General features: G+C 43.2%; 2 protein-coding genes across 8 annotated transcripts in view; one reads left to right on the top strand and one right to left on the bottom strand.

Moving 5' to 3' along the window:
* LOC135253985 (kinase D-interacting substrate of 220 kDa B-like) overlaps window positions 1-6,505 on the top strand; it is a 58,090-nt gene extending 51,585 nt beyond the window's left edge. For 4 of the 7 annotated variants that reach the window (XM_064333921.1, XM_064333894.1, XM_064333942.1 and 1 more), the window contains 4 exons: window positions 2,047-2,157; window positions 2,350-2,448; window positions 3,145-3,384; window positions 4,470-6,505. In XM_064333921.1, the coding sequence (XP_064189991.1) occupies window positions 2,047-2,157; window positions 2,350-2,448; window positions 3,145-3,384; window positions 4,470-5,471 (1,452 nt within the window). In that variant the 3' untranslated portion in view covers window positions 5,472-6,505. Of the gene's footprint in view, window positions 1-543; window positions 1,900-2,046; window positions 2,158-2,349; window positions 2,449-3,144; window positions 3,389-4,469 lie in introns of those variants that run through there. The other 3 variants (XM_064333912.1, XM_064333930.1, XM_064333936.1) reach the window with 3 other exon arrangements.
* Window positions 6,506-8,862: 2,357 nt separating this feature from the next.
* id2a (inhibitor of DNA binding 2a) lies at window positions 8,863-10,900 on the bottom strand. Its single transcript, XM_064333886.1, has 3 exons — window positions 10,435-10,900; window positions 10,027-10,087; window positions 8,863-9,439 (listed from the first exon to the last, which is right to left on the bottom strand). The coding sequence occupies exons 1-2, from the start codon at window positions 10,783-10,785 to the stop codon at window positions 10,031-10,033; spliced, it is 408 nt and encodes a 135-aa protein (XP_064189956.1). The 5' UTR covers window positions 10,786-10,900; the 3' UTR covers window positions 8,863-9,439; window positions 10,027-10,030.
* Between the last annotated feature and the right edge of the window lie 12,065 nt (window positions 10,901-22,965).

Below are 22,965 nucleotides of genomic sequence, written 5' to 3'. Positions count from 1 at the left end.
ATTTTTTTTCTTTCTTTTGGCCCCATTTGTGTTTCATCTCTCCCTCCCTCTCTCTCTCTCTCTCTGCAGTTATAAAGGAGGTGTAATTGTGTGGTTTTAGCAGGTCTGGGGCCCTCTGACACGGGGATTAGCATCATTAGCTCCCTGTCATCTGTACGCTGATCTGCTGCTTATCTCCTTTAAAGAGACGATTCCCCCATAAAGCGCTTCTGCTTCCTGCTCTGCTGCTGTTCTATAATTACTGTTTTGCCTCAGAGATGTGTAATGGTGTGCTCTACTCCGGGTGGTGTGCTAGTTCAGGTCTCTCTCAGAACCAGTTTTTGGTTTGGATGATTTTTGCGCCTACAAGAAATGCATACTGTTACTGGTGCATATCAGTTTCCTGGCAACCTTGCTTGTTGCATGTAAATAATGCATCCATTCTATGAGTGTGCCGTCTCTATGGTGTCAGTGCTTTTTCTGCCTCATTAGAATTACTTTTTCAGCACTCCTTACCTATTACCTATTTCTCCCTCTGTCTCACTCCCTTATGTCCCCTAACAGTCTGGCCATTTCAGCCTGAAACAGGTACAGAAACATGCAGACACTAATGCCTGAAAATTGCTACTTCATTGTGTACTGCTTCCGGATGACTGCATGCCAAGTGGGAAATGTAGTTCTGTAGTCCGTTGCAACTGAGAGATAGAATTCTGAGAAGTGTTAATAATTGTTAGTGATCATGGAATTCCCTTCATAAAACAAATACCACTTTCCTCACAATGAAATGTCTGCTAGCTTGTGTTAGCTAATCAAATAATGTTAGATCAAGCAATCTTGGTGGATGTAACATCTTGCTCTCTAAAAGTGGAACAAGCAGTCTACCCTATTTTGGTACTTCTGTATGTTTTATTTGGACAGGGGAAGAACAGGAAAGGTTACAGATAGAGATCACGGTACAGAAAGTGCCACGTTGGCCAATCAAACCCCCTTGCCAAACAGGGATTCATAGATGGGATTCAGCTGCCCTACAGACTGCGTCACAGTCCTGGATCCTTTTTTCATTTCCCTGTCTACTTTTGATTTGATTCCAGAGCTAATCTTGGAGATAGTCACTGAGGCATTTCAGCCTCGTAGTCACATATTCTGTGTCTGACTGAGCAGGAAGTTCTTTACAGCTCTCAATACTCTGGTTATCCTCATTTATAATGCATCCCTCCCAATAACAGAAAAGTTGCTCTTGCTTGAAAAACCTGCTGACTGGAACCCTTCCTCTGTTGGCGATTTCTGCTGGCGATTTCTTGGTCAACACTGAGACAGTCAGGAATGGCCTGTGGGGTGAATTGCACATGCAAATCCAGCATTTTGAGTGCATGAGCCACACAGCAGTCCAAGATTGCCATTCCTTGTACTGACGGCCAGTGTAACAATGTATGGTTGATTGCGCATACAGTGGAAATGTATTCCGCATGTATTAGGCATTGCAGTGTTGCTATAACAGCTGGGAAACTGAACCAGAAAGTTCAAATCCAGTGGGGGGGTCAGTGCTGTTGCTCAAAGGGATGTGACCAGCTGCACTAATAGATAAATTATAGAATATGGCATCACAGAGGTCATATGCCACCACAGTGTTGTGCTTCCTCACTTAGCACAGCAAAAGAAAAATTGGTTAAACTTGAGTTAAAAATTGAGTTAAACTGGATCTTTGATCAAATTGTATCAATCTGATCGAAGATCTGGGGGGGAAGAGCTCATTTTCCTTCTTAGAGAGTAGCTCATACAAAAAAGGATGTATTTTTTCTATAATGGGAAAAATGTTCTAAAAGTAACTATTCTTCTGTAAAAAAAAAATAAATAAATAAAAGAAATAAAAGATGGCTATGGTTAAAAAAAACAAAGTGCTTTCCTGGGTTTTTGCAAATCAGTGTGATGCTATGCGCTGTCTGTTGTTCTGAGCGTGTGCAGGTGTTTTTCTCAGACGGATGTAAATACGTGTTTGGGAGTGTGCGAGCGAACAGAGACGTGTATGAGTGCGGGAGTGTCTCACTCTGTGGTTCTGGTACTGGACAGGGCTTGGTACCGCTGAGCTCCATGACTACAGACGCCGTGTGTGAGCAGCTCCTGCAGATCAGAGGCCTGGACCAGAGCATGCTGGAGCAGTACACCAGCACCATCAAGAAGGTACATAACCCAGCATTTAATGCAGCCTCACCCCTTGGTTTTTTACCTGGATATATATACACAAACACACACACACACACACACACACACACACACAGAGTATGAATTGATTGCGTATGATTACTGTGTCCTTGAAATGTGTGGAAGGCCGTAAGGCGCCAGGACCCTCATGGCTCCTCTCCTCTGTGCCAGGCCAATGTGAACGGCAGAGTCCTGTCCCAGTGCGACCTCCTCGAGCTCAAGAAAGAGATGGACATGAATTTTGGGGACTGGCAGCTCTTCAAAGGAATGGTATAAAAAAACTCATTTTTTGATTTTATGTGAACAGTCTGAATGTTGTATATGTTAGGTTAGAATAAGTGTGAGTCATAATACAGTTTTACAGTTTAGTTTTACTTGTCAAAAGGTTTTGAACGCTCAAACTGGACAGCATAAAGTGTATCAAAGTTAATTTTGTTGTAAGCATAAATGGGCCTGTAACTAACAGAAGTAGCTTATTTCAAGCTTGGTAGTAATGTGTTCCCGTGGCTAGTTTCAATTTACTTTTAGAATATGCAAGCTATTTGCTTTTTGTCGATAATCTGTTGCTGTGCATGTTGAAATGCACATGCACATGCTGTCACGTGTCACGATATGTATTTTTTTTTCTGAACCCACGTCTGTCAGGCAGCACCCTGCTGGAGTTTGAGACCAGTTACACTCATAGTCTCATAGTTCAAAGTTACATTTGCAGGTAGCCGTCTGGACCAAAACAGCCATCACATGCATAAATCAGGATATGGGGGAGGTGTTGGCAGAAATAGTGTGGAGTCTTGCTTAAATTGAATAACTATGAGACATATTAAAATCATATGATTAATAAACTGCGCAGACGTTCTATTTATTAATTCTATATAATTGTTGATGTTGTAAATATTATATTTTGTAAAGTGTTACCTGCCCGGGGTGTATTCAGTGATGGCTCTGGCTCTCTGCTGCCCCCTGCAGGTGACGGAGCTGCGACACATGGAGACCCAAGCTCTGCAGGAGGACCCCCTTGGGGGGGCAGGCGAGCAGGTCAGTGGCGGTGGGGCAGGACACGGGGACAGAGCGCCGCGTCAAGGCGTCGCCCATGAAGGCCGGTCCAATCGGGACAGCTCCCTCTCCTACAGCCTCAACCTGAGCTTCGAGGAGCTGTCCGGTGCAGGCCTGGACGAGACTCACAGGCCCAGTCACACCCCCTGGATGGTGCGTACGTACAAACCTTCTCTGCTCACAAATGCTCTTTATTAACCATTACGTTTTCAGAATGAGAACTCTTCAGAACTCTGGTTAATAATTTCCCTTGTTGTAAAATGCAACTTGGGGAAACCAGGTACTACAAATGGCCCTAAATAGGGTAATTTATGAATGCCAAATAAACAGATTCTCCTTGTACTATCTTCACATTGGCATATGTAATGTATGATAATATATTATAATAATGTATGTAATACATAACGATGATATCATTTATAACACTGACGTTGTGTACTGAGCAGTTCGCTGTCATGAGAAATTGGAGAGAGGTGCTTACAGGAATGTCTCCCCTAACCTTTCCCCTCGTTGTCTGGGGCATTTGGGCGTGGCAGGGGTGAGAAACTGAAACAAGCAGTTGTGAGTGTGTTTCCCCCACCCCCACCCCCGGCCGAGGAGGTTAATGGAGCTCCTTGTCCAGGCTGACCTGACGCCCACATGCCCTCCCACCACACCCCGGCCCCCCCCCCGCACACTGCTGCCCTGACCACACAGGGGCCGCCACTGTCTGCTGAGGAGGAGATATTTCTGTCAGTTCTCTCTTCCTCTTACTCACACACAAACACACACACACACACACACACAAACACACACAGACAAATGTAACACATTGTGAAATGCAGTCTCTCTCACACAAACATACATAAAAACACACGCAGACAAAAACACAACGAGAGAAACAGTTTCACACATACACATTGCAGTCCCTCTCTCACTCACACGCACGCACACACATGCAAACACACACACAGACAAACACACATCAAGAAACAGTCTTGCACATGCACATGACAGTCCCTATCTCTCACACACACACATGCCAACACACACAGAGAAACACATTTTCACACATACACATCGCAGTTCCTCTCTCACTCACTCACTCACACACGTACGCACACACACACACACACACACACACACCAGTGTTATTATTCTATTCTGCTGGAGTCATTCTGTGGAAGATTTCTTTCAGGCTCCATAGTGAATTGCGATATTGAAATAGGTTTCTTGTGATCCTCCCCCACTGCCCACAGGCCAGCACACACCGAGCCGGCAGCACGTCCAGCCTGAACTCCCAGGAGTCGTCCACTGACGCGGGCAAGCTGACGGAGCTGACGGACAGGCAGCAGGCCGAGTACCACGACGCCTACAGAGAGTACATCACCCACATCGCCCAGCTGGAGGCGGCGGGCGGGGCCGGGGAGAGACCCGCCCACCTCCCGGCCCCGCCGGGCGAGGGCAAGGGCAGGGACGGCGACCTCGCCGACGGCCGCAAGGCGTTCCCCAAGAGGGGCGGGAAGCCGTCGGACGCGGCGGACACGCCCTCCCCCGCAGCCGCCGATGCGTCCCTCCTCGACCCGATCTCGGAGGAGGACGAGAGGCCCGGCCACGCCTCCGCCCGCTCCCTGCTGGGCCTGGCCCGCGCCGCCGAGAGGGCGGGGCCCAAACCGCGCTACCACAAGCTGCCCAGCGAGGACGAGGAGTCCGGGGCGGAGGAGTCCGACAGGGCCCCGCTGCTGGGGGCGGGGAGGGGCTCGGCAGCCGAGGGGGACGACCTCCTCCGCAAGAAGGACTCGTCCGACTCCGGGATGAGGTCCGACGAAAGCTCGCCCGACCCCTCGGCGCGGGGCGAGGAGGAGGAGGGGGCGGAGCCGCTGATCGAGCTGAACGGGGACGGCCCCGCCCGGATGAGGGCGCGGCCGCCCCGCAGCCTCAGCGGCCTGCCGGACCCCGCCGTCGCCCGCATGTCCATCTGCTCGGAGGCGCCCTCCGAGGGGAGCCTGCTGGCCAGCAGCCCCGAGGAGAGCTGGCCCCCGCCCCGCGGCTACAACCTCAACCGCACCGCCAGCAACACCACCCTCAACAACAACACCACCACCAACGCGTCCACCGAGGGAACCCCGCTCATCATCACCCCCGGCTCCGCCCCCACCCTGCGGAACGACAACCTGAAGAGGGAGGGCCTGACCTCTGGCACCGCCCCCGTGACCTCAGACGCCGTCAACTATGAGGAAGAGAGGGAGAGCATCCTGTGAGATCCTTTCACCTGGAGACCTGCCCCACGGTGTCTGTTAGATGTCTTCGTGGTACATGTTAAGATTAAATTGAATTTAACCTGGAGACCTGCCCCACAGTGTCTGTTAGATGTCTTCGTGGTACATGTTAAGATTAAATTGAATTTAACCTGGAGACCTGCCCCACAGTGTCTGTTAGATGTCTTCATGGTACATGGTTAAGATTAAATAGAAATAAAGTAAAACTGTAAGCTTGCACTTTGTTTACAAACCAGAAATGGAGAATCACAAAGGAATGCTCTGACATTCATTGCTGTGACTTTACTTCAGTTACTTTGCTGCTTCACTAATCAGTTTCTTTAAAATGTGAAACTAGAAAATATCAATGTCAGGTTCATTTAGGATGACCTAAAAACCACGTATATTGAAACTAATGACGTACAAATATGGTCATTACATATCAAATCTGGGTTTAGGAATGGTTAAGCATTTCAGATAAATAGGAGCTTAGTTAGTCGTCTATGGTGCTAGTGGAGTGAATTGCCAGTGTAACTGGAGGGCAAACAAATACTGTGTTTGAAGTTAGGTGCATGGCTAGTGTAGGATGTTGTGTGTAAATTGTGTTTTACTGACAAGTATAGCTTTTTACGGATTTGTGGGTTGTTCCCTGAGCGGCAGTTGCCACACATTGTGTCCAGGTTGCCTAGTATTTGCGGGGTTCGTTACGACATCCATCATAAAGAAAACTACTTTTCTAGTCCGTGCCAGACTGCAATACCGTCTGTGCAGCAACTAGTTTTTCTGCGAGTCTGTCCTATTTGTAATGTAAATCTTCGTTCCCACACCGGCAAGTTTGAGTAGAATCCCCGCTGTCCCTCTTGCTGACTGTTCAAAAGAATCATATCGATAGATCAAACGTGGGCATCGTTTTAGATCAGAAACTTGATGTTTGTAAGTGAGGAGTGTTGCATGCATTGTGCTGTGTTGTCTCTGGCCGAAAACTGACGTTGTAGTGCCGTAAAAAATAAACACCCGGTCATTTTGCTTTATTAAAACTGTTGTTTCTGCTTTTTTCCCCTCTCACTGTTAAAAACTCGCACGTCCGATCTTGCATATACCCACGAAGCGGTGACCGTTTTTTATATTTAAAAAGAAAGCCAGGGTTTGGTTTAAATAATGCACTTTGCATTTATACAATTTCTGGATTATGCAAAAAAAATTGTATTCTTTATATACATTGTGAAATAACCGATGCGGATCGAATTAGAATATAATAGAATAGAATAGATTTGATTAGAATAGATAGGCTATAGCCACGAGTTTTGGTGACGGTGTTCACACCACAGTGTAAACAGCTGTAACGGACCTGGACGTTGTTTCAGCTGGTGAACAGTTGTGTTTTCAGCAAGAAATAATTTTATTTGCAGGAAAATGTGATTTCGTGCATTCTTGGTGATGATGAACAGGATAATGTTTTCTATACAGCAAATGGTGTCTTCATTTAAACTGTGTTCTTAAGTTTGATTGTACCAAACGTATAATTTAGCCATATAAACACTTGGGATGGAATCAGTGTGCGCTCATCCATAAAATTACAATTCCTAATTTCAAATCAGTCCATTATAACGTGATTGCTAATTACATACAGTCAATTAAACTTCAACCTCAATGTCAGCTATATATGTATTTTTAATTATCTGGATCGATAGTGAGTGCGTATGAAGCACGAATCGTATATCTACCCGTATTATGGGCTAGGCTTAGATAGCCTCTATTATTTCTATGCCGTGCTCTTGCAGACAGGGCATAGCCTTTACCTATGGTCTGCGGTTTCTCTCACATATTTCAGGGTTTTACCTCGGTATTTGACAATGTATTTGTCATATCGATAATACTCACTCGCGTATAGCCTACATCCAGTTTACTATTTGAAAAGCAGTTAGAAAGCACTGAGGCTATATATAGTAGCTACATTAGGTGGATGGATACCGACACGAAAAACAATTGCCATCTACGCGACTAAAAAAAAAAAACAAGATGCGTTCCGATTCCCTGGGGTTAGGTATATTGCCAGAAGATTGTGTGGCAAACGGTAGGTGGCGTTCATTCAATACAAACCTATTTTGATTTACCCGCGGACCTGAAACCAGCTGCGCCTAGTCTGTACAGCGAAGACATGGACGTACGACCCTGATGTTATCGTGGGAGCTCACGATTTATTCCTCTCATATTTACAAATAAAGTATTTAGCATACTGCCATATTTAATAAAATGCACTGAATGGACTCATGTAGAAGAGCTTTGAAAATTTGTGTAAACAACAGGGGGCAAAAATTTCCATCAGCTTTTTATGACAAATAGCCTACAGGACAAGCAATGAACAAGCATAAATTTTGATCAAATCGCCCAAACATTGTTAAACCCCAACTCTAATATTTCCATAATTGTACGGGCAGTGCTTTGACATCTTTGTGCTATAATGAGTGGATAATTGTATCTTAATTTATATTTCAAAGTTTTGGTGGAGTGTGAAATTTCCACAGGGAACAGTCTCTGAGATGGTATTCATATTTCAACAAATGGCCTGTGTACGTTTTCCTTTCATATAACTCAAAATAAGTTAGCCTAGTCTAACTTTCTTCACTCCCACTGAGATCACAGCCACATTGCCTGTGTGACTTTAATTACCAGTAAAGGCCTACTGTACTGGTCAGTGACTGGTGTCCTTTGGGCAGTTTCCATGGTAAATTGAGTCAAGAACAGAGACTGCCAGGTCTGTCAGACAGTCTGGAGCCAGATAGACACCTGTTAAATCTGGGTTAATGGTTGTTTTCGGATTTATCGCCTCCATTGCCTGAACAATTATAAATTATGAGGTTATTAACGTTGGCCATCACAGGTCATTTTTAAAGGACACTGCCCTAAACCAGATTTAAGTAAATAAGAATCTGGCATAATGATGTTTGAACCTCAGAATAAAGGAATCAAAGCTGAATGTTGTGAGAACATTCCGGAATGCTGGCCAGGTAAAAGAAAGAGAAGGCACCATGTCCTGTTTCTCATGCGCAAGTACTTCTCTCAGAAATACCTTCACACTAACTTGTCTAGATGGAGATGAACTTGTGTCCCGGTTAAAAAGCATTGTGTAGACTGCAGACAACAACAAATCAAGTGTGTTACATTTTCTGATTTGTAAATAGACATCATTACATTCATCACCTTGATACAAGGCTATCTGGCAAGAGTTTAGCCTAAGATATTCAGGGACTAACAAACCATAAACCACCAAACCACTAGACCTGTACTGTACCCCCCCCCCCCCCCTCCCCCTCCACCCCAAATGAAAAATATATATATAATAATAATTCACATTCATGGCTACTTCAACTTGATACATTTCCACAGAGGCATGTTCAAATAAAGCATTTCATTTATTTTTTGTATAAAAGGTACAATTTACATTATTACTTTTATAAAAAGTTTCAGCAAAATTAATTACAGCATTACATGTTCTGCAGAAATTTGCAATTTCCGCTACTATACAAGATGAAACTCCAATTATAGAGTTCACGTGGTTTCAACTTTTTTTTTTTTTTTTTTTTTACAACGTCCAGTCCTTCACGTGCCAAAACAGTAACAATTCTGACAAAACAGACTAAACTTTTTACAGTAACGAAGTCGCCCTATTCACACACCACCTTCGCAAAAAAGCAAAGACTTCTTATGGGGGATCCTCGGGACAATAATCTTCTTTCATTTTCTCCCACTATTGGGAATATAGTGAGCCTTCCGTTTGAAGAAAGGACAAAACAAGTCTATTTATAAATAACTATAAATGTCCGTATTATATAACACAACACATAGATTGTCCTTTTTTAATTATGAAAGTCTCTCTTGACTCAATTAAAGAAAAAATCCAGATCGAGAACAAAACAGAGGAGGAAAAAAGTCAGTTTCCAGGTCCCGTGTTTTGTGTCTTAACCAAACACCTGCAAAAGATTGAGAAAGAGAGGCGTGTTTAGAAAATGCAAACGAGACCCGGACAGACTGGCGCCAGAGAGGAAGCCGCAGTTCTAACATTTAACCAAACACTCAAATACTGGGCAAACCCGGGTTTCCAGATGTACACACACGCTCTGCCCAGAAGCACATCCCAACAACTCCGAACTGGAAAGGATCAAGTTAATGGCAGTTCTGTTGGCGTCTGCTTTCCTCTTTCGCCAATTAGCCTAAAACATCGAGGTAGCCTATTCCGAACAACCATAATTCTTAAGATTCCTGCGTAATTTAAAATCCAGTAGCCTACCAAAATCAAGAGCCAAATACATTTTTAGACTTTTAACATTTTCGCGTAACATTGAAAGCCGATAAGCCCATTTTCATTTAGACTATGCCAGCGCAGTCGGTACCGCTCCCGCAGTTAGGCGGCATTTCATCACAATGTAACAAATAAACTGTATTTAGGCTATGTGCATTCCTTCCCAATACATGAATTGTGGCCGCTGCAAAATTGTTATGGGCTATAGGCTTCTGCACTGTGTAGAAATATGGGCTAGGAAATCAGGAAAATGCTTACCGGTTTAACGAAATAGGGTCTTACTGTCGTCTGTAGTCAATTCTGTCGAGAACTCAGCAGACTGAAATAAATGAATACATAAATAAGTGAATAATAAAAACGAACGCATGTTAATTTCGACATGTCATGTAGGCTAGACTACTTGCACAATATAAAGTCGTGCAGATGAAACCACAAAGAGCGTTCTAGTATAAAGCTACAATATTTCCATTTTTTCGAGGACCAGCTAAACATGACAGGACATAGGCTACAGCTAAACACGAAGCTTTGGCTTGCAACAAAAATCTTCAGATTAGACAGCGATGGGAGTAAATCCTTGTTTTCAAAATATTGCCTATAACCACTATGGACGAGGGCTGAATATGAACATTTAATTCCGACACAATTCAAGAACACTTAGCCTACTACCTGTAAGGACAGGATGCTGATGTCTGTGTTGAGAGTTGTCAGGGGTGTCCGGGATGTCGCTTGCCCCGGTCGCTGGTGGTGGAGGCTGGTTATAGCGGAATTTGAGTCGAGCGCAATCTGCAGGTCCAGTATGTAGTCAATAACATGCTGAAGGATTTCCATTTTGCTAACGTTCTTGTTTTGCGGGATGCTGGGCACCAGTTCTTTCAGCTTGGAGTAGCAGTCATTCATGTTGTAGAGTAGGCTTAAAGGATCATCCACGGGTGTCTTGCTCCGGGAGATTCCGAGACTGTGTTCCGATAAATTGGCGTTATTTTTCCTGAAGGACCTCACTGGGCTTATTGCTTTCATGTTGACACTTCGAGCGAGTTGATCGGTATTTTAGTTAAAAACTACGATTACTGTGTCTCCTTTGGATAGCAACTATTCCGTGCTGTTAACTACACGAAGTGAATTTGCAAGCTGTCATTGCTGTTTATATATCTACGGAGCAGGGTTTGCCACGCAGGGGTTGAGTTGCTGCTGATTGGCTTAAAGGGTTACGTCCATCGCTGTTCTCACCCACTGCGTTCGTCTAGCCCGCCTCCTTCCAAAACCCCTCCCACGTCTTCCGCGTTCTTAACTAGTGAAAGCTAGCTCTGGAGGTGGTGCTGAAACAGCGAACAGCCTGGACGGGTAATTTGGTAAACTGATTCCTATACATGATTCTGCTCAATAGAACGAATGATTTGCATCAGATTATTAAACCTGTGCATAACTTTGGAGGTTGTATTCTCTGAATGGAAATTTCGTCTTCATTTAAGAACATCTAGCTATCAATATCAATATATTCCTAAAATAACAGCATATATTAAAATTAAAATAAATTGTTTGTTATATAAAGTTAGGAAACAAAGAAATAATATATCTGGTCAAACGAAAGAAGAACTACGTTATATGGGGGACAAACACAGAATGATTTAGGCATTTCCAGCCTGACTGTATCCATTAAATTAAGCAGTTGATACAGTTTGCTCTGTGTTCAATGTTTGGAAATGGATACATTATTAAACATGCAACATTAGCATTATAATCTTGCCAGTGACAGCACAACCTGGTTTTCTCCTCAAACATTCCTTTACCCTTATATATATATATATATATTCTTTTTTTTTTCATTTGACATAGCCTATAGGCGAACATACCAATTCATTCATTCAAATTTGGCCCTACTTGCAGTCACAGAAAACCACATATTCAGCCACATAAGTTGTTTCAAAAGGTACTGCATGTGGGTGTTGTTATCTGTGGTCATGTTTTTTTTAATATTCTGGAGGAAATATCCATACAAAAGTGCTTCACTTCTAAACTGGCGGTAGTGTGTTTAGGGTGGCTAACATTATCATGGCTCAGACTAACTGCTTGACCTGGGCGCCTGCCTTAATAATCATGTAATCAACGAATAGTGCAGGGTATGTTGATCGTGGTTTTGTGCATTTTAATATCTCCGGGAATCATGGGTAGATAAATAAATTAATAATAAGATAAATTAACTGAGAACAATATCTTAAGTGTTTAAGTGTGCGTGGTGGGGGAGTGTTTTATGTGTGTGTGTGTGTGTGGGGGGGGGGGGGGGGGGGTCTGTCTGCTGTTTTATCATCATTGATGGATGATGTACACATGGAGCAGTTCTGCACATAAAGGACGTTCAAGGGGAGAAGATTTACAAAGCCAGTAATTGCGTTATAAACGGAATAAAAGATATCCATTATTTGTGCAAACATGTAACGTTTTTTGTATCAATTACACGCTGCATTCCTCCGCTGGTACCGCGGATTAAGGCTCCCAAGTAGAGAAGTAATGCGGCAGAAGCTAATTGCCCCGGGGCAGCCGAGGGCTGCAGTGGATGTCAAGCTCCGCTGGATGCTCATTTTGCTTTGTGTCTAAACTGGATCCATAATACAACCGACTGTGTTAGTTTAGTTTCATTAGTTTGAAAACATCCAAGGAAACCAAAAACCAGGTAAAAAGAAAACCCTGCAAAAAAATAATAAATAAAAATAGTGTAGAGAAATAAACAGAAGTTTGTTACATTAAAATTGAACGCATGTGCAATGCATCTAATTATTCGTTTGGTAGGCTGCATGTCGTCCGCATGATGAAAACATTAAATTGAATTAGACCAACCCAGTTTCTCTATAGTTTAGCATGATTAAATATCTATACTGGAACACGGTCTGAACTGTAAAACACCAATTGCGTACTACGATTTAAGAAATGTAGGCTACATTTTCCTATGGAATGTCAACGGATTTCCGCGTTCCATAACCGTGAGTTTGACACAAAGCGATTTCCGTCATTCAACACGAATTACTCTAAAACCCACGATCAATTCTACAGAACCACATAATAATACAATGTAATACAGTGTAGGCTACTTTAAGTGTAGCCTGGATGTGTCGACTAAATCATAATGTAAAATCACTATCCCAATAAATACGAAAAATCCTTCAACGGTTTAATTCCCCCACATCTGACAAATAAAACGTAGGCTACATAAAAAGATTCCGAGCTTGCAAGCGCAAAGCCTCTTTGCCTTTTTAACGACCCTTATGCATTTATAATGTAATGCGATGAGATCTGGGATTCTCGCAGTCCTGTCCACATCTGGTACAATTGGATTTTTCCATTTTCTTCCCCATTCTTTTTGTTCTCACAGCTGTGTACATTTCGCATGACACCCCTACTGATCCCCGACAGGTGATGAATTGGCACGGAGCGAAGCAGCACTACTGAGCAGCGCCACGAGCTCATGCTCTTGCAGACTCTCAGGCGCCAGCCTCGTGACGTCACCCATTCACAGCAGCCCTCGAGCCAGTCCTCACGGCGCCGCTCAGGCGGCTGCTATGGCGACGGGGGCTGTCAGTCAACGCGAGTTCTCAGCTGATCAATGGGACCGAGAGCTTAGAGTTCGGGTTTTAACTCGTCACCTCGGTTCTGCTCTGCCCCTGGGCCTAAACACCTGCATCTATTTGCATTTCTTAAGTTACGTTTTATTTGGGAAAAGGTCATTCTTTTGCGCGGTTGTGCAATGGGAGACACTGAGCTAAATATAATTAAATTCAGCTGCTCGCTTTAAAAAAGTTGCTTAAGACAAGAGGTTTAGACATATTTTCAACATCTGTCCCTACCAACCACGTCTCACTGTAATTGAGGTTTCGTTTTCATAGTTTTACCGCACCGCTTAAATGCGCTATGACAGACTTGCAAGAATCCAAATGGGAGAAAACGCGTCAGACTATATTTTAACAAATGATGCGAATTTTACACCAACGAAGCGGTCCCGTGCCAACCAGTTCATCGCCGCTGCCTGAAATCGAACAAAGCACGGTCGCAGAGAATCTCGTGAGAAACATTTGTTTCGTTTGCTTTGGATCAGAAGTAAGTTTTTCCTGTGAGACAGTGAAATAGAGGGAGGGCGTTGCTCTTGAAACGCAATACCTAATAACCTCCATCGGGGTCTTTCAACTTGCGATTGTCATTTCATAGTTGCCATCGCTCTCAAAGGACCCGACCTGGAACGACATTCGGCAGTCACAAAGGATTTCCCTGTTTCTTTTTTCCGCTCGCAGAACTATTAGCCGGAGTTCGAGAGATAAGACCTCGAAAACAATGAAGGACTGCCAGTAAGTTGATGTGCTCACCGCAGGCCACGGCGTCAGGGTGTCTGCACCTCCTACTTCTAACTGTTGATCCAGCTCGCTGCAGCTGCACTCAACATAGCCTGGGCTATCAACCCCGTCAGAGCAAGAAGTAAAGGCTAAATCGTCCATTCAGTTCTGCCTTTTTAAGACACCGATATTACATTGCACCCCGCAACACTGTTCGCTTATTGTTTCTCCACCACCAGTGTTTACTTATTCCTTCCAAGGTAGATAATCAAGCCGAACAACTTTCATTCCGAAAGAGAGAGAGAGGCTACGCTACAAGACGAACCCGAAATCTCAACGCACAACCTACAATATGAGCACCAAACAAAAAGTCTATAGGCCTATATAAAGCTCCTACCACGGTTTAAAGATAATAAAAATGATTACAGTGTTAGAAACTAAATGTACCCCCCGGCCCTGTTTCCCCTCCAATTTCACGTCCAAAATAAATTCAGAAAGTTGTCTTCTTTTTGGTTCAGCTCACAAAGGAGTATTAGTTGGTTTACGTAGCTTACACACTATAAATCTTGCATGTGTCCATTGTTTAATCCAACTAAAAGTCCACGCCAGAAAGAATCGGATAATATGTGATACAACAGGTGAATATTGCTCCATTTCCCCCTGCAGTCCTGGTGTCGAAGTGTAAATCTCCCTTCTACTTTCAGCAGAGTTTGGCTTTCCATTCTATCAGAAAGAGAGGTTACCACGCGCCTGTCGCGTGGTTAAGTGCATACATAAAACAGTGGCGTGCGACTCTTGTAGCAGTATCAACCCTAGGGGCGGGGCTTTTATGTTTAGCTATTGTTCAATAAGGCAAGACTGAAAATACCCGTTAAAAAAATCCGCTCTCTCTTAGTGAAATGCATTTTGTATAATTGCATTGCTGTCGATTTGAGGAGCAAGAATGCTGTCAAACGAGCTAATCACATTGCCATCTGGATATATTTGAAAATGTAAAACCCAATTCAGAATATTTCCTGGAGTTATGAGGACCAAAATTGTGGTAATACATATTTACAAGGACTACGTAGTTTAAGTGGATGCTTATCGCTAAGAAATAAATCTGCCCTCTGGCTTTATCATGTGAAATTTAAAACTTGGTTGCCATCTGTTACTGAAAACTTTGCAGACGTTGAGATGAGAATGGAGAACAAATGGATTGTAATACTTTTTGCAGATGTACAAAATGGAAAGCTGACATACAGTTCACTACAGAGAAATACACATGCACCTTTTAGTTGGTATTCTGGAAAGATAACCCCGAATACTGCATAGTGTAAGATTAGAGTTTATATGGATTATTCTTTATATATCAAAAGAGCAGCCCTCCTCTGCTCCTTGCCTCCTCTAAGAGCTTGCTAATGTGCTTTCTGGCTCCCTTGTAAGGATGCTAACTTAAGCTGCATTAAGTTATTTGTAACAGAAGAATACTTTGTTGCAGTATAATCTGATATGGCAGAATTCTGTTGTACATTAACATTCTGTGTTATTACACTAGAAGGCCACAGCATTGTAGAATTCCTTTCCAGCAGGTTTCTTTGGAATTACAGTACAGATGTTTGATATAATATAAAAATTGTGATTCTATAAAACAGGGAACACACTGGTACTTACTCACAAGTGCCATAGTTAAGGCAATGATCTAAAATGGGACAAAAGTAAAAGTGCTATAAACAGCAATCACAAAATCTGTGAGTAATCAAGAGGAGGCTGAAGTTCAATAAATCATCCAGCAGTTGGGAGTGAGGAGATGTTTTGTTCAGGGAGTCAAGATGCAGCTGCAGCTGGGTTTTCTTATTTGTTCTAGAATATTGCCAATGAGTCTGTGTTTCGTCTTGGAGTCAGGATCTGTACAGTTTACAGTGTGTGTTTGTGCATTTGAGGCCTGGACAGCTAGACAGGACACCACTCCTTTCAGCTTGTGCCAGTTAACAGCAGCAAACACATTGGAAACCAAAAAACAAGAGACACAAGGAAGTGCTAATAGTAATCGTGGATTCCTTCACTGTCAACGGCTCTGCAGTATTGCAGTGCTGCTCAGAAAACAATCTTAAACCCTTTTCACACCGATGCATGACCTGGGTAAAACCTGTGTTTGGTGTTGGTGTGAATAGGTCAACCCACGTTATCCAACCCAGGTCCGCCCCACGACCCCTGTCATGACCTGGAATTTACGCAGGTTCAACACGGCTTGGCTTTGATATGAAAGGGGGGTGACACAGTGGCTCCTCAGATTCAGGTGGCTGCTCACATTCAGTTGAAATCTCTCACGCAGGCAAACCAAGCTGGAAATGGTACTGCCCCTTCCTGTCATCGGACAATGATTACACCATACACTTCAACCAGACCTCTCTATTCAGCATCCTCTCACCAGCCGGCTGTCCCGTCTCTTTAAGTACCTGGCAGCCAATTCTCACAGCTGTATTCTGTCCAGGTCACCTGATGATGGAACAACCTTACCCCAACAGTCAGGAAGGCAGATTCACAGGCTGTTTTCCACAAACATCTAAAAATGAACCTTTTCAGTCTACAGTTCAATGTGTCCTGCGATAGATTGGGGGTCTGTCCGGGGTGTATTCCTGCCTTTCTCACAATGCACGCTGGGATAGGCTCCCCCACAACTCTGCCCAGGATAAGTGGGTATAGATAATGTATGGATGGCTTCAATGTTTCTAATTAATAAAAAAAAATGAACCCTTCTTTCCTTTCATCTCATAGGCAGTGGCTGCACCAGGAATTCCCTGGATGTGCTAAGGGGGAGCGTTAATATATGGAGGTGCTGATAGTGTTTTTAGTTTTTATTGTGAAATTGCTGGGGCTGTGGTGGGGGGGGGGGGGGGTGGTTGTTCAGGCTCTTCCAGTGCTATACAGATTCGTGACAGGGCTATAGTATAGTACAGAAGTATGACACTCACTGGGAATGGTGTCACTGAATTAAAAAAATTGCATTTAATTAATAGTGTTAACAGTATAGCTTGTATTCTTGTATTAAGTAAGTACCCACTTTTTAGAGCAGAATTGACAGTTTAGAGCAAATTTATCTCTAAACTTGGAGAGCTCTTATTGCCTGTAAAATTGTGACATTCTACCAAGTTACCTTTTGCCGTGGTTAAATGTGTGAAAGGCCTGTGAGCTATTAGATGTGATTTATCAAGGTTGGTTGGCAGTTGTGACTGTATGCCTGTTGCATAATTTCTGGAGAAAGCATGTGCTAACTTTGTTCGAGCACATTGACATGGGAGCTGCTATTAGTGATAGAAGGAAAATTCTTAGGTGTTTTACAGTAGAGCTGAGAAAGCATAGCAATTGTTTGACTAAATAATAACACATTTTATTAATTCAGCAGCAATGAGTGTTCCCTAGCAGGTTAGGAGACCAAGCTTGTAACTCAAAGGCTGCAGGTTTGATTCCCAGCAGTCATGATGCTGGTGTACCCATGAGAAAGGTGCTAACCCTGAATCGCTTCTGTAAACTATCCAGTTGTAGATGAAAAACGTAATCTGTGCAAATTGCTCTGGATATGTCTGTACTGTACTAATTGGTCAAATATAGTGTATTGATTCCCAAGTCACATTGTATTTCATGGCCTCCGGTTAATTTCAGCATACAGTGGGAAATGTAGTCGGTATCTTGCAAGGCCCCGTTGGTCTTGAAAGCAGTAATGCATTGACGTTGTTTGAAATATATATACTGCACATAAACGGAAAATGTTATATTTTTCCTTAAAACATCACTTGAAGAGATAGTTTCACTCAGGGGCCAACTAGCTGAACTGTGCAGTCATGGTGTCAGAGGAATATACTTCATCCACAGCTAGCTCAGACAGTCTGTGGGTGCCCAGTAACCAGAGGTACACGTAATTGCATTGCATCACAAAGCGTGTTACTGCACTGGACCAGTGCTAAAGACTATCTTCAGGATGTCCCTCCCCTGAAAGCCCCAGGGTAATCATTTCCTGTCCAGGATAATTCTGATGCCCTTTTTTGAATCCTGCGACTCTGTTGACTCCCCTGTTCAACGACACTTATTCATGATTCTGTTTAGTGCAGCTGCAGCTTTCTTGTGGGTTTTGCTCACTGTCTTCTAATCCTTCCTGTGTGAGTCACCTCTGCCTACATATGGTAGCAGGGAAAGACAGAGTTAATGTCAGGCTGCTTCCTCTCTCACTCGTGAAGAACAGTGAACAGGGTACTGCGAGAAGTGGAAAAATCCACTCAATGCTCTGTCCTGCATTGCCTCTTACCTCCTGTACTTCACCTTGTTATTGCGAGAGGGGGAATTTATTTGCCACATTGTTTGAAATCGCGAAAACAGCCCTGATGCTAAACACCTCTCTCCTGTCATAACATTGCCGGTCCCGGGTTCATCTGGGAAACAGCTCTTTCTTCTCGTGGGACCGAGTTGCCTGTCAGTACAGAACCACACATCTTCAGTAACTGTAAACTTGACCGTAAACACGTCAAGACGGAGCGCCAGTGTGGAAGGGCAGCGATATGGCACTGCTGTGCTTGAGGAGATCACTTTCGAAGATGAGGAGACTTTCTGCTTAAGGTCCATATGGGTAACATGGATGCTTTCAGTTGAGCTGTTTGTGCCACCCTCTTCGTTAGCCTTGGGATGATAGCACTTCCAGCCTATTAACTCTACCTTCTTGGCACAAATGCAAAATCTGGGCAATCCTTGCCCATTTATGTAGTGTTCTAAGGCTTTATAACTCCAGAGGTGACCATCAGAGACTAGGAAAATGGCTTAAATGAAGCAAGACATTTGTACCACTTATGATCATAACTAAGGTAACAATAAAATGGCAAAAATGCATTTGTCTTCGTGAAAATGCTAAACTGAACTTGTTCTCCTTCAGGTTGAAGTGAAATAATGAGAGATCACATACTGTATATTAAACAGGTACAACTATACATGTCTTGGATCATAAAGTCATTGACCACAACTGTACAAAATCTGTGGGTGATATGCATTAAAATCTGTGAAGAGAAATGTAAACAGTATCCTTGGTGTCATTTAGTGACTCCAAATCTATCCAAAATGTTTAAATTGTACATTGCTGTTAAATGATAACATAATCATAACATAATCTTATACTTCACTACAAATATACTGTTTTGACACAAGAAACTCACTTTTGACTCAGGAAACTCACTTTTTGCATAACCTTCAAAACCTCTCTGAAAATGAAAACATGGACCCCTTATGGTGGATTAAAATGGTATAAGATTGAAATCGCATTGAAAAATAATGCACAAGCATCATAACGCACTGTGGTACACATACCTAAAAATGTAATCATTTAGTCTTGTATGTTTTTCTGTACTCTACAGTATGTAATATTTTTTTTGCATCAGGATGGGATAACTAACACTGCCTAGGGTACGCTAACAATGCTCTTATAATAACAGCTATTACAAATAGCTCTCAATACAAATATGCTGAACATTATTAGCACAGGCTAACAGTTGCCCATTATGACCAATGCAAATATAACAATATCAAAAATATGACACAACGTAAATAATTGAAATGTTATAAGCAGTATGTACATCTTCACCATGTTCATGTATATCCTCGCTAGACTTCATGCTTCCTCCTCCTCTCCTGTCCCACTCCATAAATCAGCATGGTGAAAATTTGTTTTAGCCATGTGGATGAGTTGGCAAAATGAGTAAAATCTTCCAAAACTGAAGTAAAAAGCAATTACGCCTCAACATGTGCTTTTGTATTACTGCATAACATTATAGTTGACTCCACAAAGCTGTACTGAAGCAATCATTCATGCCATTGAGCTAGGCTCTCAATCGTTGTTATAAGCTTCCAATGAGACATGCCATACACTGTTGGAAAGCTTATGTTGTCCTCTGCTGGATAAAAGAGCTACCAATCAAACCAGAATGAACTGAAATGAGTTACAATGACATAAAAAGCTTGTGAGGTTTTGTGTGTGGCCAATGTAAATCCCCACCCCCACTCTCTATTTGCGTGTTTATTTTGCAAACAATTTATTCAAGACAATAGATGACCACTGAATCTTGAAATCTCTGTGGGTAAAACCAGTGGTAAGGCTGTATATTTATTCCATATTTAGTTGCAGTTATTGATAATAGAATGACTTGTTATAATTAAACAAGAATACCTCTTCTTTATTTCGCTTTTTGCAGGATTTTTCATCGCTGTATTATTATACCTTCAGGCTATTGTTGGCTTTATCTTGTTGCTATGATGGAATACGTATTTTTGGTGGTGAAAGGATATTTTTATGTACTTCTGGATAGATGCTATTGTCCTATGTGTCACGCTTGGCGGCATAGTTGCAGATGAGACTGCAGAGAGAGGGTGCGTGTTAAATGGACAAACTATGTGACAACAGTGGCTACTACTGTTGGTGTATCATCTACTAATAAAGCTAGAACAGAGAGTTTGTTATTTCTGCTCATAGGTTACCTGCTGAATGCCTGAGTTGAGCAATGTCAGGATGCCGGCCACTAGGGGGCTTGTCTGAAGGGGCTACTTCATGAAAGGCTGATGTCACTCATTTTTATGCTGGTACATCTTGAGCATCGTAATCCGTCTTGCCCCATTTTAGCTTGCCCCTGTTCTGTCTCCACCATCTCCTTGCCAAATGTAAATTTGCCACAAGACACCTTTGCGCAATCAGGTGGGTAATTGAGAATTAGTGCTATTAACTGATCACAACAATTAAGGTTTCAAGGCCCTAATCCTCTTTCACTCTTATCCCTCGCTTTCTTCTCCTCGGGCCCTTAGTGGATCAGGCGGGCAGGCAGAGGCGGACACTTTCCCATGCAACCCCCCAGCCCCCCATCGTAACACCCCCCACCCACTCACCTACCCCGACGCACTCCCCCCATCAAGGGCAGCCAGGGTAAAGCCTTGTTTTATATAGAAATTGTAAAGTTTATGCCATGAGAGTTTGGGAAGCACGGCTTTGGCGTGGGAGACTAAATTACTCTGAGCTAATCCACTCTAATGAACGACGTGCATGAAATGCACAGAGAAAGTTCGGTCAGAAAACCCATGCTGCAGCTGACCATTGGTCGGCCTAAGCAGCCACATGTTCTCATACTCAATCAAATGCATGTACACATAAGTATGTTCTCAAACTCAACGTATCACATGCATGCATTGCTAATGGAGCGTCTTTTTTAAACTGACAGTCAGACCTCTCAGGTGCTGCTCATTGCCTGCACTGCTTTTTGCATACTACACTTGCTGCAGCTCACAGAATTGCACTCACCCCCCACCACCCAGGTACTGGGGGGTTTTGGTATTTATTTTGTTTTGTAGGGGATATGTATCGTGATCCCTGTTTGATAGGTTAGTGCACGCTGGTGTGTGTACAGATGTACCTAAAGCAGATCCATTCAGCGCCAAACAAAAAATAATTACTATGCACATTCTTTTACATATTTAATTTAAATACATGAGTTGTCCTGACTGAACTGTTGTTTTGCTAATGAAATGTATGGCATAATCACCAATATTCACTATCAAGGCCAAAACAGCTAGAAGTTTGGTTGTTAGGTGAGGCCAGACAAATTTCATGCGTTCGATGGCCCCACAGTCTCCTACTATGTCTCAAAAAAAGGACCCATACAGTGTGAATGCATCAATATATGCAACTGTTCTACCAAGGTTAGTTAGCGAGTTAGGATAACAGTGTATGCTCTCATCCTCGGTTGAACATGAACAAACCACATAATATTCATAACACTGGAATATTTAGCTTGATGAATTTGTTGCTGAAAATCCTGAGTCACCCACTTCCCTCCTGTCTTATTGCCTTTGAGATTTACTGTGTGTAAGCAGCATTTATAGAACGGGGGGTGGGGGGGGGGGGGGGGCAGCTATTAGTCAAATTAAACAACCCCAAAAGGAATACGTGACCTGCAGGTTTTCACGGGGGAATTTGCGCTCCACTCCCAGCCCCCTCTTCTCCAAACCCCGTCATTCAGCCGGGGTCTGATTATCGGCGCTGATTAAGAGTAACAGCCTAATGGAATTAAGGTGCCGCGTTTCAAGCGCCCCTGCCAAAGACCTGCATTAAAAGGACGTGTGGTGAATAAATAGCTCTGCTAAAGTAGACGAGGTTCCTGCACGGAGGAAAAGGCGCCGCTTTCAGTCACCAACGGATTTTGTGGGGCCGCGAAGCAGTCGTGGCTTTTCAGGTGTGCCGACGATTCGCCGGATCTGCTATTTACACCTTACATCAGACATGTCTGGGGACAACCGTGTTCCATCTTGAGATAAAGTAAAAGATAGGGAAAAGCGATAAATATGCACGTGTGTATGGTAATTTATTGAAATCATCTTGCATTCTGTGATGGGATTTTGAAGTTAAGGAGTTGTATTCCTTTTTCCCCCCATGCTTTTTAAAAAATCCCAGTCAGAATTGTAAGCCTGCTCCACTGCTGCAGTGTCCTCTGACAGTTAAGGAGAGCACATGCTACCAGCCACTTCTTTTCACTCTGCAAACCGTCAGGTAGGCTGCACAGTTCTGGAGGACTGCGCAACTGGCACAGTTTGCACAAGCACTCTGTATAGCAGGTTCACAGTCTACTTCAGGAGCTCCTGTTGATTTATGAAGGAATATAAGTGAATATATCCTCGCAATTGAGTGACACCAACGTTAATTATGCATCGTACTGAAGCTTTATTGCCTAATTTGAGGCTAGTTAAATAGTGCCTGTCGAGCATATCTCTGTACTGAGAGCATGTGCCTCAGATGGACAACAGACTAGCCAGGCATGTTGAAAGTTAATTCACCTGAAGGTGGCAAGCATTGAAAGGCTAACCATTGAGACATTTGTTGCGA

This window comes from Anguilla rostrata, chromosome 1 (assembly GCF_018555375.3).
Source record: "Anguilla rostrata isolate EN2019 chromosome 1, ASM1855537v3, whole genome shotgun sequence".
In the NCBI taxonomy this organism is placed as follows: domain Eukaryota; kingdom Metazoa; phylum Chordata; class Actinopteri; order Anguilliformes; family Anguillidae; genus Anguilla; species Anguilla rostrata.
Note: the sequence above shows the minus strand (reverse complement) of the source record. Positions and strands in the feature narration are given on the sequence as shown.